Source organism: Rissa tridactyla, chromosome 1 (genome assembly GCF_028500815.1).
Source record: "Rissa tridactyla isolate bRisTri1 chromosome 1, bRisTri1.patW.cur.20221130, whole genome shotgun sequence".
NCBI classification, from domain to species: Eukaryota; Metazoa; Chordata; class Aves; order Charadriiformes; family Laridae; genus Rissa; species Rissa tridactyla.
Genome location: NC_071466.1, coordinates 150,073,297 through 150,090,392, shown reverse-complemented (window position 1 = coordinate 150,090,392; position 17,096 = coordinate 150,073,297). Strand labels below are relative to the sequence as shown.

Below are 17,096 nucleotides of genomic sequence, written 5' to 3'. Positions count from 1 at the left end.
CTAAAATTAAATTGTCTGGAAATAAATCTGGTAAACAAGACTTCTCATAGATAACAGCAAAGTTTGAAATTCTTAATATTTGTCACTCTTCCAGTTATAATACACTCTTTGATGTAGTTCTTACCTTTGCTGAGTCACTCTGGTCAATACCTCTAACCTGTCATCAAACACATCTCACATATGAATCTCAAATAAGGGCATATGCCATTTTCCCCATTTACAAAAAAAAAAGAAACAGGGTCAGAGAGCTGAAGCGATTTTACTGAAGTCACACAGTAGGAAAAAGACTCCAGGAATTCTGCCTGGAGAGTGTCCAGAATCTGTACACCAGAATGTATTGGGTTTTGCCTTACTTTTTTCCAAAGGTTAGTTACTCTTTATTAGTAATCTAAACATTTCACTGTATCATCACATTTATAATAGATTAAATACATGGGGATGGTGGAAACAATGTCTATGATACAGTTTCATGTGGCATTCAAGGAGTTACGAAAGCAATAGTTGGCCTTGAAGAGTAAGAGGAGGGGACTGTTTATCTTTCTTTTATTGTCTAGTAAAATTTTCAAGGCCTTGCGTACCAAAAAGAGCTGCCAGGGTAACTACAACACAGACACTTTTATCGTTTACCTTCACCTCTGGTGACCTAGCTCTGTGGTTGAGAAGCACAGCAGCAGACTATACTGTCTCCTATTATGGTCTCCTCATTCCGATAATCTGGACCTACACGAGTAGCCTCTTTTCCGTGTGTGATAACCACACAGTCTCAGCCTTCTAGGGTGAAGTTCCCTGGTTTTCGTCACAATGTAGAGAGTATATTTCCAATAAATAGCAGAAGATGTCGGAGGATGTGACTGAGGTGTACTTCAACCGAGCAAGTCAACTCCATTAATAAATTAAGGCTCAGGAATCCTGATGGGGTCGATAAGCATTACTGTCTTTTCTCTTCAAATGAGCAATCAGAGCCTGATGCCAATGTAGACAGAAGTTTTGTAGCAGAGCCCAAAGCAGACTCAGACCTCTCAATTCCTAGATGCATTTCTTAATATTTCTTAGTGGGTTTAGATGAACTTGAAAAGAGATCCATTCCTTTTTGCAGAGAAACTGTCCCTGTTAATCATCACTGGAGTCTTTTTCACATACTAGATCATTTTAGGTATGTAAATGGAAAAAAGAAACATCACTAATTCCTCAGGGGCGAAGCCATCACTATTCTCTCTATTATGATTTCACTGATGAACTTGTGGGTACAATTCAATATGACTTCCAGCACTGCCAACTAAGATAGAGAAATGACAGCAGGTGTGTTTTCTGTTCTCCATGTGCAGCGTCGTGTCTGGGAGATTTTTCTGAGGGCAAACATCCACGAAGGACAGGAAAAGAACATTGGAGCAACTGTGATCTCAGTGAGAGAGCTACAAAGCGTAGTTTCAATATGTTATATTTAAAAGTTCACTTGGCTTGCCCTCCTTCCATCACCAGTTAAGTATTCTTTTTCCAAAATACAAAATAATTTTGTTTGAATATGAAATCATGTTAAACATTACACAAGGTGATCTTTTCAGGATGGGTAACTGACTTCCTATGAACAAGGAACATTTATCAAACAGCAGCAAAGCTAGGGACTGGACACAAAAGGGTTTATGGGCTTTTGGCTTTCCTTTTTACCAGAAACAGCTGACATTAGAAGTAAGAATATAATTTGCTTTCATTGTCTAGTCAATCCTTTTCCGTTCAACACATAGTGCTAAGAAGATGCTAATTATAGAGCTATCCTTTTCTGCAGCCCTTTCTAAGATACACTCTCATTATTGTGAGTGAAAATAAGGAAATACCTTGCCCTAATGCAATGATGCAAATTTGTGCACGCTGCCATCATAGGAAAATTCTCCAGATGAAAAAAAAAGCAACACGCAGCAGGGAGATTTTCTTTTTGACTTTTTTCTGCATAGAGGCCAAAATTTGAGGTGTGCCAAGTATTACTGCTCTAATCCTGTCTGGTACTAGGTATTTGCTCAACACTGGATAGAATATATGGAAGAGAAAATAAATCTCTCAGTGCCAAAGAACTTGATTTAAGTAACATACTTTGAACTCTTCTGGTAAGTATCTTGGAAAGAACGGTTGTTGACTTGGCAAGAAGGTGATTTTTTTTGACTGAATTGGAAGGGAGAGGATGCCTACACAGGAGGGTAGCAAAAGAAAATACACAGGCCTTAAATGGTGTCATTAGTTTAGTCAGAAGAGTGCAAGACAGGTTAATGGACCCAAGATGGTGGCAGACTTCGGGAAAAAGCAGCTCAGCATGAGTTGCCAAAGGCTTTGAAGTCAGTACTGGCAATTTTTGTTGCTATCCATATTGGAAAGGTTACAAATGAATTTTAAAAAGGGTTTGAAGGAATGGCTGAGCGTGTAATTTTTAGTTCATGCTTTACTGCGTATGGAAGTAGGCAGAAAGAGTACACCATTGTAGGGCTTAAAGTGAAAATGGAGATGGCTTGTGTGGATGTTTGAACAGGGAGGAACAACTAGGAGATGATTTGTAACAAAAAGCTTTTCATGACTTAATGCATCCAAAAACAGTCAACACCCACCATCCCCAATATCTAACTGAAGTATTGTCAATGTTCATGAAATTTTTCAATCAACAGAACTAGAGAAAATAGTAGTTGTTTTTGAATAAGCGTCTTGATGTAGGTTAATCATTCTGGTAGGAACAGTACCCTCATCTCTTTCAATTTATTTAGTCCAGAGGAAAGGAGCGTAGAATTTTGATAGGAGCTGCTTCTTGATTTTTTTTTTAATTTTTTTTAATCCCAGGGGTCATCAGATGGTTACCACCCTCTTTTCCATGGCAGGATCTCTGGGTGAGAGGGGTTATACAGACAAATATTTAAAATTCCTCATAGAATTGCAAGATAACCTAGGTTGGGAGGGACCGATGGATGTTATCTAGGTTACTCCCCACTCAGAGGAGGACAAGCTAACATCATGTCCCAGAAATGAGTGTTCCTTTTCCCCTCTTGTGCTACAAGCTACGCTTTCTTTAAAGAATACATTATCCACGTAAAAGAAAGAAACCAGTTCAAAAGGCTTTTATCAGCTAGTACTTGTGTGTCTGTTTAAATTATGCAATACCATCACTTTGCTTTGTGAGTAGTGATGACATACAGAAATCAAGATTTATTTTCAAGGTGTGACACAAGATCTCTTCCTGAACTAAATCTCCATGTTTTAGTGTGTCTTATAAATGTTAGTCATTGCCATATCCACACAATAGTCTAACATAAGCTTTAAAAAACTCTTGAGAGAGTTCTCAACGATCACCTTGGCAGTTTTATTGTGTGGTTTCATGCATACTTAGGTCATCTTTTTCTCTCTCTCTGCAGTCACAAGACTTCAAACCTGTGACAATGAAAGGTTCATCTGTAAGTATTTTTTTGATCCAGGATAGGAGACATCAAGAAAATGCCTCTGTAATGAGACTGTTAGGAAGCTGGTCTCACAAGAACCGTAGTGGCAGCTTTTACAAATCACTGCCTACCCACTAACAGAATAAAGTCAGCAATTCTTTTAAGACAGTTGGGCAATTAGATAGGCTTGGTCATGACTAGTCTGATATGGATTCACTGTGGCTTTTAGATTAGATGATCAATTTTTAATCTTACTGCCTACTGCCTCCAAGATGTGGAGTTTGGGCTCCCAGTATGCCAGAAGTTGTATACATATTTAACATGATGTGCCACAGAAATGTGAAAAGGGATTAGGGGTCAATAAACTGTTATCCCTTTCATCCAGTCAAGGGAACAGAAGTGTAAAGGTAAAGATTCAGATCCCAACATTCCTGAAAGCATATAGGGTATGATTTTATTAACTTCAGTACTCTATGAAACAGGTCTTAACTAATTTATTTGCTCAGGATCAAAAGAAGGAAGTCTAAAGCAGTCTGAAAACTGAACTTAGTCTCAGTGCAGGTCTTTAGGCAGTGGATTGCTATATGTATTCTAGTCATGTCCTGCTGTATATCTTTGTCTTTAAAAAGAAAAATTAATTCAGAAAAGTGTCTCTCAACAGTCTTATTGATACATTCACCAGTCTTTGGGACTTTGTGGAAACATTCCCTGACTACTACTGAAGTCTGCCATTGGTACACATTCACTTCATGTAATTAGAAGCAGCTTATTTCCTTCTTGGAACTTCATAGCCACAATAATTGCATGTTGAAAACACCACGCTTTTTGTGCATTTTGTGTTCAAAGTTCAGATTGGGTCACGGAAGCAAGTGGATCAAATCCATGAAGAACCACGTGTGAAAAGTGCATAGCCTTTCTGCCTCTAAGTTGAAAAGCATGCTGTGGCTGTAAATCAAGCACAGATGATAGATCAAGAGACATCGTCTGCAGCTGGAGTTGCTGGTCAGCTGAGTGGTGTGGCCAAGAACATGTCTTGTCAAGCCACATGAAAGCCCCGTGGTGATGCAGATCTGAGGCTTGCAAACCCCACCAAGGTGGTGGTTTTTTTTCGCAGAAAGTGTTTGCATTAAAAACCTTTCTTTGAGATACAGTGACTGGTTGTCTGAAATTTCTTTCAGGGAGCTGCAGGGTGCTGTTCCACCCCTTCCTCAGTGGCTAGTGACGTGGAGTGCCCAGCCTCAGCTGTGTTAACATAAGGCAGCATCATGTAATCCAAGGAGGCTAATGGAGAGGTCAGAAATGAACTTTCCCCACTGTATCCCCAAGTAAGCACAGAGCGGGACACAGCTGTTAGGATCTCTGTGCCATATAAATGGGAAACAGACATTCAAATGTGTGAATGGAAGTAAATGAACTCTGGACAATATAGACATTATTTTCTGACTTGAGACCTAGGCTAGACAGGCCAAAGGAACAACTCATGGAACCCAAAGCACATGGCATGTTTCTATCTGAAATATAGTGACTGCTTTGGGAACATGGGTACTGAACTACACACTGCTTTTTCCTCCTGGTCACTGAGAGAATACTATGAGCTATCAGTGTGTTGGCTCTGACATTACATTGGCCTGCAAGAAAGCCAGAGAGGCACTTTCTACAAGGGCATGATAGGACAAGGGGTAATGGCTTCAAGCTGGAAGAGGGTAGACTTAGATTAGGCATCAGGAAGAAATTTTTCACTATGAGGGTGGTGAGGCACTGGAACAGGTTGCCCAGGGAAGTTGTGGATGCCCCATCCCTGGAGGTGTTCGAGGCCAGGCTGGATGGGGCTTTGAGCAGCCTGGTCTAGTGGGAGGTATCCCTGCCCATGGTAGGGCAGTTAGAACTAGATGATCTTTAAGGTCCCTTCAAACCTAAACCATTCTATGATTCTACAACCTCTGTATTTCATTTAACCTTCCTGCAAGTTAAGTTGAATCTCATTCAACAAATAAGCACAGCCTCCTTTACCTTAAAGGAGTAATTTCAGTATAATAAGAAAAAAACCAAACTCAACAACAAATATCTTAATCCTCAGACTCTTAAAACAGAAAACAAATACTAAAAAAAATTAATTTTTTTTTTCCTTGATGTGAAAATTATTGTTCCCTTTACTCATCCTTGAATATGGAAAATTGACTAGACAAGTGGTTAGTATCCTCAGCCTATTTACATGATCTTTGAGATCAAGACATGCTTTGTGCAACTATCTTAATAAAGCCACTTGTTTTAATAAAGGTTTATGGCAGTCCATGAGAATGGCTGAGAATAAGAGGCCTACTGATTAAAAGCTAACACTAGAAAACTACAAAGTTTGTCAAATTGTGTATGAGCTCACAAAAAAGGTTGGAATGGCTGTCCCAAAGATATTTTTTTTTTAACATATTTGTAAGAAATAGCTGTCTTAAGCAGCTAGCTATATATTTTCACTGAGCTCATCACAATAATATCTAAATTAAAGTGTGGTGGGGATTGTTTTTTCTAAATGTTTTCTCAGTGTTTCAATTCAAAAACAAAAGTAAACCCACTCCAAAATCACTAACTTTTTGCATCAACAATTTTCAGGTTTTTTTCTTGAAGAGGACAAAGATGTTAAAATAGCCTAGAATATGTTGGCAAAATCTTTGGGCCAAGACAAGGGTGAAGTGTGGCAGAACATCCTGCCTATTGTGTTACGGACGGGTTCAGTACCTTCTGGATTTCTCTCTGCAGCCATCTCTAAAATCCCAATAAATCCTCAATGGCTATGAAGGTAAACACAACACCATAATCTTTCAGTCTCCAGCTCTTTTTTCTAATGACATCTGTTTGTGAAAATCAGAGCGGCAGCAGGTTTTATCAGAAAAATTGTCTGAAACCAGGCTGGTAATTAACTCTGCTTCAGAATGAGGACAAACCCAGCACAGAAGTGAAGACCTGATGGCCCGCTACCAAAACATACCATCTCATCCATCTCTTCTTTCCTCCCTGCAGTAATAATTACTTCAAAAGAATCCAAGATTAAACCTCACATAACAGCTCATCACTATGTATAAATGCCAGAGTCCTTCAGAGGGCTTTAATTAGCTTCTCTTCTAGGAATTCTGAAGATCTCTCTCTTCCCTACCTTTCTCCATCTCTAAAATAACATTTTGCCGTTTCTGACATCATTCCTGATACGTTTTTCCTATTGAGTTACAAACTTTGAATGTTTTAACTTCACACCAGAGAAATACTGCCCTTCAGAGAAAGTCCCTAAAAGAAAATTACAGGCTTTTTGTATTTATTGTGGTTATTTCAAATTCTGAAAAACACAGTAAAGAAGGAAAAGGCAACTCATGGGTCTATTAAAAGAAATTTAGTATTTATAGAATTCATCCAACATTATTTGTTCTTTTCAGTTCACGCAGATGTATCATTCTTCTGTTTATGGATTTCTGTTAAATACATTTTGGCATAATAAAGATACATGCATTTAATACTGTTGATAACACTCCCTGCTTTGGCATTGAATTCTATTCTGAAGAGGGGAAATAAGCCCTGCTTTCAGAGTGCAAAATGAAATAATTTGGATTGGAGTAAATAAAAAATTCTGTCCCGGATTTGTACTGAATTGAGTTGAATGTTTACATGAATGTGGTGTAGATTATATCTGTCCTTAGGAGGTACAAGATTTTTGGATACCAAGTGTCAGTGTTCAATGTTCTAGCAAAGGCTTTTGTGTGGAACTAAAGAAAGTTCTTCACAGAGAAACCCTAAGAACAAAAAGAAACTTATTTGGATTTTTTTAAAATATTTTTTGTTTGTTTCTTTGTTTCTTTTCTTCTCTTTCCTTCTTTTTTTTTTGTTTTTGTTTTTTTCCCAAGCAGAAGATGAATAGAACTGAAAGATTCAAATGAATTTTCTGGATTTTTGAAAGCAGAAATCAGTGACTCAGAGGTTGTGTTCTCTTGTTGGTGTTTTGCAAGCCATTGTGATGACTTCAGACAACTGATTTAACTCTACTAAGCCCAGTGTCCTCATTTATTGAAAAGAAAAAAGATGATGGGGGAGATGATTTTGATGTTGCGCATTGCTCTACTGCTGCTCTTTGGGGTTGAGAAATGACTACCGTGAGAGATTTCCAGGTAGACAACTGATTTTCTTGGACTTCAGATTTGGTTCAAAATTATGCAGTTCTCACTTGCAAAGTGATGAGCAGCTCAAAACCAAGAGAATGAAATTAAATCTGCCTGCAAATGTTGATACAGCATGCTAGATCTGTGTGTATGAGAGATCATGTCTCCCTACAGCAGTGAACCTCCTCCGTGACATGAGCTTCTTACTGCCATCAATAATTAGTTCGTTTCAGAGGTACATGCTTTTGGACGTGACAATCCTGAGATCTCATACTCACTTGAAAGTTTGGGGGGAAATGTTGTAGTGGCACTGATCTGTGCAGGCTTGCACAGAATCTGGGCACTTTTTGCTCCAGTATGTCACTAGCATTACTTGATATACTCTTTCAGCATGTTTCAGTTGTTAAGATTTCAGGGAAAATCATGCTTTTGAATCACTGAGAAAAATGCTCTATTCCTCTATTTACTGCTAATTCTGCTGAAAATGAATCACGAATAGTATAGCTGGGATAACACTGAGTAAAGTTATTTAGAGATTTATTTTTTTTTCTGTAACTTAAAAAGGAATCCTGAAATACTGAACAAGCAGGAAGCAGGATGGAGTTAAACAATGTGTACTGACAAAGTAGTTTGATAATAAACCATTATTTTATACTTTAATGATGTATTCTTAGTAACTAGAACTTGCTGGATTCTGAAACGAGATTCTGTAAATCCCTGATATTACATAAATAAAATTAAAAATGAAAAAACATGTGTACATTTTTTTATGAGGTATAATTTGAGGTCCGTTTACAAATTGTTTTAATTTCTATTATTATTATTATCCTGTAAGTTAATATTTCATCGTGGGACATGGCTGCTCCTAGCATGCTTGTATGCTCCTGAACATACAAAATGTTTCAGTCTGGCTTAGGACCATGGTATTTGACAAAGGGGTCTGTATTTTAGTTATTAGACAATCCTTTACCAATAAAAATTGATTTCCAGCTCTTCAGAGCAGCTGTGTTCAGCTTTAAGAATTTACATCCAGAGGGATTTTAAATACTGCATTCCTGGGAGAAGGACCTCTGAGAAGTAATACAGCCTCTTTGCCCATACAACACCCCTAGATATCACAATATATTGACACCTTCCATTTTAAAAAAACCCCCACTATCTTAAAACAACAGCAGCGAGAAAAGAAAAATGCTGCTTTGGGGAATCTAGTGGAGGTGAAAGAAACCAGTCCAAAAAGGCAGGAGACCGAACTCCCATCGTATTCTCCGATTTACTAGACAACAGTCAGCAGTGTGAACTTACCTCCCAGTTTCCTACTGGTCTAGTTCTGACTAGAAATAGAGGAGAGATCCTTAAAGTGGACAGAGATTGACTATTGGAGTGTTTTCTCTACATGTTGGCTACCAAGGCTGTGAACCAGGGGCTTGACCCGTCTTGTGTATAACCCTCCTGGAGTCAGTGGAGTCCTGCCCCGGGAACTTATCCTGTCTCTTTCTGCTGTGAGCTGCAGTAATAGCTTTTCTCATGTGGAACTGTGTTTACAGAAACCACACTGAACTGGCCTCACACAAGCCGTCATTATCGCCTTCTAGTAACCTTCCAAAGCACAGGACGACAAGCTGGTGCTCTGTATTTTCATAACCCTGCTGTAATTAGTGCCTGGCATCGGTAATGGAAATAAAGTGCATAACATCAGAGTTTCTAAGATGACACTGTTTTCATTATATGTTTAATTTTTCAAAGAACATAAAGGCAGACACATCAAAATGCCAAGGAGTCTTTTTTAATTAAAGCCTCTATCTTTTTCCTTTTCTTCTCAAGATATGCAAATGGATTGAGCCTTTAAAGAGAAAGATAAAAGGAACTCCAAACCCTGTTTATACATAGCCTTTATGACTGCAGCTACTTCTTTTGCAGGAAACATTGTTTTGACGGGAGCAAGTTATGGTACAGCTTGATATAACTCAAGGTTACTTTGCCGTGCCACAGAGGCAGACAGTGACTGGAAAGATGCCTTACCTAGTTTTGGGAGGTTTCACCTCACAGCATAGATCCTGCACCCAGACTTCATGCAGTGATCCAACAGAAGTGACATTCTTATATCTCCCACTGCTGTTGAGCCACTTACGATCACGCTTTGGGTTACTTGATTGGCCCAGGTTTGGAGGAAAACAAGAAAGTGGATTACAGCAGGTTCCCCTCTTTGGCGATGAAGCTTCCTCTGTTATAGCTTAATACCCACACCATGCGTGATTGTATACCGTTGATATAATGCACCTTACATAAGGCACATACAATGTACCTTCTGTTCAGAAAAACAGCGCATTATACTTATCCTTGGAAAGTCAGAATAGCTGTCAGCAGGTGAAAAGGGGTCTCTATCCAAATCAATGGCATAGATCTCCCAGACCTTTTAGCCCAGGATTTTACCTGAGAAGCTTGGGATCGAGATCCTTGTTATTTATTCAGCAGGACAGAGTTTGGATGGAGGGTTTCACTGAGGTCACTTAATAACCCTGGCACTGGAGCTTTTCTGGTCAGCCTTGAAACAGTTTGCAAGGGCATTTCGTTCTGTGCTCGACCGTAGATGCTGCCCAACCTCTCAGTTCCAGGCCTAGGAGCCAAATAAGTTCAAATAAACCGATCCAAATGCTGAAGTGCTTATTCAGGCAAAATTCACTGCTTGTTTTCCTTAGATAAAGACTAAATAAAAACTGAATCGGGACTTCTGAAGCTGGCCCCTTAAAAGCTGGAAGACACTTAGGAGACAACTATCAGAAGACCAATGCATAAGAATTCAGTAAAGAGAGCACTATTATTTTATTTTTATTTTTTCTTATATATTATCTACAAGCACAAGCTTTCATATTTTTAATGTAAAAATGCATACAGATCATTATATATATAAAAATCAACTAGCCTCGTAGCAAACTGCCAGATGCAACTATCCCCAGGTTTGGGGACAACTTGTCTGGATCCAGGTGCAAACCCTGTGGCTGATCCTCACTTCCATCCACAGTTGCACCGAACCCCCAGATATGAAGATTCTCAAAGTTCTAGGGAAGTCTTGGTTCCTGATCCAGGTCTTGCAGCATGGGCATGACTAACTCTTCATCAATTGAAGATAAATATTTAAAAACTTCATAAATGACAATCAACTTGTTGTAGGTAACAAGTATCTGTTTCACCTTTCCTCCCCCTTTTTCTTTATGTCCTTCCCATCCTCTCGCTGCAAAAATGACAAGGGGCAGAAGAGAGGAATTTAATGTTAGTGCCATAGATGTACATTTAAATAGCAGCAGTAGAAACAGAATTTAAACTGTTGATGTCTGCTGCAGAAAGGCTACTGAATGTGGGTTCATGTCGCATTTGGCCTTTTCAATGCTTGGGCACTTTTTTGGCTCAATTTGTACATTGTAGAAATACGACACATTTATAGCACAGCCAATAATATGTTGCAACATTGTGAGCAACACTAAATCAGATTGCATTTAATACTATGTAATATGTATCAACAGATTATAATATACCATATTATAACTGGTTTGACAAGCAGCCCATTACACCAAGGAAAAAAAAAAAAGAGCAATTAAGTAAAGAAATTTGTGTTTGTGTGGGAGGAAAGGTCACAAAATAGCAGCCTCCTTTTTGACCGAGTGTTTATCAAGTTCGGCAGTTTCCAAATTCAGTCTTTGCAAAGGAATGTTACTATTTTTATTAGAGGTTCTTTATGTAACAAGTCATGTTTGCACAGCGGAACATTTTCTTTCACCAGGATTTTATAACTTCTGCATACAGACATTATAAAAGAAGAGCTAATTTGCTGGGATTCTTTAGGAAAGTATCAGGGCCATAACTTAGCCTCTCCTTCCTTTCAACTCTCCTAATATGAATATGATTCATTTATTTTCTCTTGTAATTCATGTAATACCTTTTTGTATTTTAAAAGCAGCTTTACTCTGAAACCCAAGAAAGGTTTTCAGAGAAAAGAACTGCTGAAGTTGTTTAGAGAGGGATGAATCAATTGCTTAGAATACTGACATAATCACATTCCTCATCAGCTATGTTGCCATGGGATTGCAGGTAGGGATTTTGTTTACTTCAGATTCGTGCAACAACACTGATTTGGAAGATAACAGAACGACTTTGCGAAATGCGCACTCTGGCTCCTACTGCTGTAACATACACTTTTGCAAGTTCAGACCTTAGCTAATGACTACTGGTGCGTGAACAGGCACTACCTCTTTCTTTTACACTCGTATTGATTCTGCATTACTAATAGGACTAAAAATGGCAAAACTTTCTGTTTTTCTTTTTTTCTTTTTTTTTTTAAATAAAAGTTAGAGCTATGACCAATAGTTTGGGAACATGTGATGGAGCTAGTGACATCACCTGTTGCAAGAACCTCCTGCCCAGAAGCACATGGTGAAGTTTCCATTGCAGCATGTGTAGCTGCTGTACGGCAACATACATGATTAAGAGGACCAAAATATAGGTATTTATTCCGCAAGAGTGGAATGAAGTTCCACTCTCTAGAATGGAGGAAACAGAGAAAATAAACTACAGTACAAATAAAATATACATCTGAATGTGATGTTCCTTGATGCTGGTTGGGTAAAAGATACGGGTGAGAGAATGTTTTAAAAAAATTTACTTTATAAAGTATCTTTAAGCAAATCCTTTTGAAAAGTCCTGACTTGGGACTCTTCCCTGTCCACAGGGATATACAGGCTTGATTCTCCAGCCAGTTCCACCTCTTATGTCGCAACCTATAACTGTGTAAAGTGCTATCCAAGCAGATATCCTCACTCCCCTACATCTGTAGCAATTTGCATTTGATAGCCTTTTGTGTTACTTCCTCAAAGAGGCAAATAAGAAGTACAAAGCAACAGAGAATAAAGTTGCAAGTAATTGCTACAGGAGAATACTGCTAATATTCCCATTTGTCATCCCAGTTTTTGGCTGTGGTTCTACATGATGCCAGTCTGCGCTGCACACCACGCTGCCTAATGGTGGGAGATGAGCGCAATCCGAATTAAAGTCTTTCACTCTTGGTTCTTGCACCTCTCAGCATACAGTTAACAAGCCAAGTAACAAGGCAAAACTTGCCAGCTGGCTTAAATGACATGCATGAGGGAGGAGACGGGAGAGAAAAAAATGGACACCTTTCATCCCATGCACCAAAATCTGATAAAATGCACTTTTCAATTGAATGTGCCAGACAGAGTCACAAAAAACCTGTGCCGGTTTAAACCACAGAGTGCTTCAAGCAACATCTGGAAGTTTAAACAGCTGGAAAGTATGGCCTTTTGATATGGGAGAGGCCATTCATATGTGATTTGCATTTGGGCTTAGACTTTAAATACTTGCCTTCCCATGGATTCAGTTCTTCTTCAGTATAAGATAGAATAAGAGGAACTACTTGAATTGCAATAAGACCAAAACAAAAATGTAAACAAAAGCTAAAAACTACCCATAACTAAATCAATAGTAATATGGTTATTTTTTGAGTTTGATATCCCAACACATACACTCCCATTTCCCCAAGTACAGTACTGCACTTTGAAGGGAAGATGGTGAAATGCCACTGGACTAGCTGATTATTTCTTGATGAACTCTGCAATTTCAGAGGATCTGGAAAAGCAGCCAAACTTCAGCTCTGTTGAAATGTGTGTCTTGCTGGCTAAACACTCCATGAAATAGACCTTTCCCATATTTTTTGCATACCTTGCTAAGAACATCAGCACTCACACATTTGACAAAAATAACAACAAGGAAGGACAGTTTGGAGTAAAAGCACACAATGCGCCAATTTAGAGCTGGTGAAAGGTGTCAGATGAACTTTCTGGTACAACACAGCAGCCTCTACATGTATTCAGTCCTGGAGAACATCGGTTGTGATGGTTGTTGATGGATCGAGCGCTGAATCTTACTCTCCAATGGCTACTGAGCAGTTGGCTGGCTGGAAATGATGTTTAGGCACTACTGACTTGCAGGGGATTGGAGCCAGCCTTGTAGAAGCAGGAGATGCTCTGTCAGTGACAATCCCCACAATCATCTAGTCCTTGTGAGTTCACTTTTTTTTTCTTTTTTTTTCCCTCCCCACCCCATGTTAGCCAGAAGCAGTGTGGCTAAATACATTTTGAAACAGGAAAAAAGTCTGACCCTGTGTTACTCAAAAAAGTGGTGTGGTTTGTCTTTTCTATTTTTTTTAATTGCAAAGCTTTGACCATTTTTAATTAAATGTGCTCTGCCTGCCTCGTCCCTACTTCAAGCTAATATGCTCTAAAATGCTTCTCTGGCTTAGTACAGCTCTTTTTAGCTGCTGATTTTGGTAAGCATCTTATTAATCGCCTGCTTGACGTGAGTGGTGGAGCTTCGTCTCCGAGTCTTGCCCTGGACCATCTTTCGACGTCGTACCTCACGACAGAGCTCATAGAAGGCCTCCATAATGTTGCCCTCTCCTGTGCAAGCAGAGCACTCATAAAAAGCACATGCTAGTTCTGTGGCCAGCTTTTCACCTTCCTCTGTGCTGACCTGCCTGGAGTGATCCAAGTCTGCTTTGTTCCCCACCAGGATCAGGGTGACATTTTTGGGTTTTTTAACTTCATCCAACAAGTTCTTAAGTGGCAGCACTTCCTCAAAGCTGCCTCTGTCCGTGATGTCGTAAACCAGCACGAAGCCTTCACCCCATCGCACATGTCCTTCTTTCTGAATAGCGTCCTCCTGTTTTGAAAAGACAGACACCAGACTTAGGAATTTGATTTATGAGAAAGACACCAGGCCCTCAGCTAGACGTTGGTCCTCCAAAGCCTTCAAAGCCATGTACATCTACTTGACTTTGTACTTTACGCACATCACCTTTTTTATCATGTGATCTACTCTACAAAGGTGCCATGGGCTGCCTGTGGACAGGCTGGTAGTTGACAATTGGAAGAGCGTCTCTGTTGAATGATACCCATCACACAAACTGCATAGGACTGTGCAGTGTGAGCATCTGCCACGTTTTGAAATGAAGGGGGACCTGGCTATGACAAAACCGATCTTCACTTTGATGGGAATAATTGACTGAGGCTGTCGAGCCTCATCACTTGACTGCAGAAATAGACTGTGACTTTGTGCATAGTCATAATGTGTTGTTGGGTTGGCCCTGAATCAAGGAATGAGAAACAAGTCATTTTAATCCCAGAGTAAACCGTAACTTTGTTTGTTCTTCCAGTGTTTGAAAACTCTAAGCCGGACCCCTTGCAGAAGGGTCTGGATCCAGCATGCCAGGTCTGGCATCAAGGTGCTGGTGGTGGAGGAGGGGAGGCTCTGCTCAGAAGCAAACCTCTGTCCCCAGAAGCAGAGCACACCTGCCACCCACCACACTCCCCTTCCCTGCTGTCTATCTAAGCCAAGGTATTGGATAATAGTACATGTACCCACGCACCTGACCAGCTGTATCTAGTATCTCCATGGAAACCACTTCATCATCAATGGTAGCTTGGTGACGATATGTAGACTCTAAAATAAGAACACATTTTGTGAAACGTATTAAAAGAAAGTCATTTTTTTTGTATCTTCTTTACAGCTACCCCAGCACAGGACCTGAGATGTGACACACAGCTTCACTAAATTTTATTTGTTGGAGCTCTTCCAGCCATTCTGGTGCACACTCGAGGCCTCCTTTCTACAATGGTGACTATTTTACCTTTCCCATATGACACAACTCTTTCTTTCCCATGCCTTATACCTAGAACGGGCTGTGACTGTGGGCGCTGCATTCTGCACCCAACAAAAGGACAGAGTTTCCAGTTTCCTCCAGGAAACAGCCCTGCAATGCTGCAGCCCATTTTTTGTGTTTGTTCATAGAGAAGGCTGCCACCTACGAAACACAAATACCGCTACTCTCAAAGTATCCAGCTCAAAAGCCTGTCACCATGTAGTCTGAAGTCTGACAAGATCAAAACCAGTATGGTTGCAGATCCGGGAACCTAACCACTAAGCTCAGGCCTTACACTGTGATAAAATTACAGAACAGTTAACTATTTTAGGAATGTCTCTTTGAAACATGCTGAAATCATCACATTCCCCTCTTCTAGCAAGGGCTCAAGCAGTGATTTCCCTGTGTATGATTTATAACGATAACCAGTGGGCATTAAGCATTCACGCTATGGTACAGGAAAACAAGGAACCTATTTACTGTGTCCCGGGTTTAGGGATCAAGCAAGTAATCAGAAAGCTAATGACAAAAGGGCTTGTTTTATCTTAATGAGCTGATAAGTTAAATTTGATAGCATTTGACCTAAAACTTGGAAAATTATCTGTGCTAACATTCAGATTTATTACTGTTGCTAGCTCACAGATGTCCTATATCAAAAGGCAAATGCGTATGCTGTAAAACTGCCGCCAGTGACTATGAATGCTTTGCATTGTCAGAGACGCAATTCTTTTATTTGGTGCAAATCTCCCCAATAGGAACAAAGTGTATCTTTAAGGAAACACATTTCTTGAATTTGAACTTCTGAAAGGGCTGGTGTTAGGTGAATGCCTTTTTTCATTACACACTTAAGAATGTCACCTCTACATAGCGAAGAATGTTTCAATGCTGTCAGTGCTGCAAACTCTCTCCTCCCAAACCAAAAATGTCACTTCCCTCCTGTGCCACCTTAATTGCTTTAAGTAGGACAGCTGCCTCTAATAGGGACAAATGGTCAATTTAGTCAGGCAGATGGCAAACAATCTTGCTGTAGGGTTTCAGGCAATGAAGACTAGGTTTTTTAAAGGCTGTAAATACCCCTTCTGTTCAGTAGTGCAAGGCTGTTGTAGGAGTTGGAGTTCCACCTTTGTGATCCTGAGGCTATACCTACACAGCAGAGTAAGATATATCTAAGTCTCTTGGTGGTATGTCTTATCTGTCCCTTCTGTATGCCTTCCTAGCTGCAGTAATTCCTCCAGGGGAATGCAGAAAAGGCAAGAGCTCTAGTTTGGTGTGGAAGCTGCAGTGAAGTACCTTCAACAAACTATTTCAGTGGCAAAAACATTCAGTGCTAGGTTGAGAGTGCTGTGAAGGAGATGGGTCTCTGAGTGAGTAATGTGATATTAGCTCCTTACTTGTTTAGGCCTTGAATGTTTAAATGCCGTTGACCATCTGGCCCTGCTTAACAAGTAGCTGTTGAGAACTGGTCCATGCAACTTGAGAAAGTGCTCAACCACCAAGGTTTGCAGCATATCAGTGAAATGTCCTTCTTAGGAGGCAGAGTGTGGTATGCCATTCGGCTCTTCTCCATGAAATGGGTGAATAAATGTCAAGGAGCTGCTACAGGAAAGCAGCATGATTCTTAAATGATACTTGAGTTCTCAAAATAGGACTCTGGCAGCGCTTTATGTTGCAAGTTTGACTCATTTTGGCTGCTCAGGTCGTGATGGAATTTGATCCTGGACAAGTAGCACTGATTTGGGTCAGATTAGTGTAAATATATCTTAGTGAATGTGTGCCTGTTCCTGTGCTTTGGAATGTGTGGTAGCTGGGTGAATTTTAATGAGGAGTGTGAAACAGCTGGATGTT

The 17,096-nt window shown here is 39.8% G+C and overlaps 1 protein-coding gene and 1 long non-coding RNA gene across 8 annotated transcripts in view; one reads left to right on the top strand and one right to left on the bottom strand.

Annotated features, from left to right (window-relative positions):
• Positions 1–8,275, top strand: part of LOC128911332 (uncharacterized) — a 70,285-nt gene extending 62,010 nt beyond the window's left edge. For both annotated transcript variants that reach the window (XR_008467055.1, XR_008467054.1), the window contains exons 2-4: positions 3,387–3,425; positions 6,015–6,201; positions 7,298–8,275. This is a non-coding gene — a long non-coding RNA (uncharacterized LOC128911332). The remainder of the gene's footprint in view (positions 1–3,386; positions 3,426–6,014; positions 6,202–7,297) is intronic.
• A 2,067-nt stretch (positions 8,276–10,342) lies between these two features.
• The window catches only part of RERG (RAS like estrogen regulated growth inhibitor), a 109,877-nt gene continuing 103,123 nt past the window's right edge, over positions 10,343–17,096 (bottom strand). For all 6 annotated transcript variants that reach the window (XM_054205985.1, XM_054206031.1, XM_054205994.1 and 3 more), the window contains exons 4-5: positions 14,979–15,052; positions 10,343–14,272 (exon numbers count right to left, since the gene is read on the bottom strand). In XM_054205985.1, coding sequence (XP_054061960.1) covers positions 13,865–14,272; positions 14,979–15,052 — 482 coding nt within the window. In that variant the 3' untranslated portion in view covers positions 10,343–13,864. The remainder of the gene's footprint in view (positions 14,273–14,978; positions 15,053–17,096) is intronic.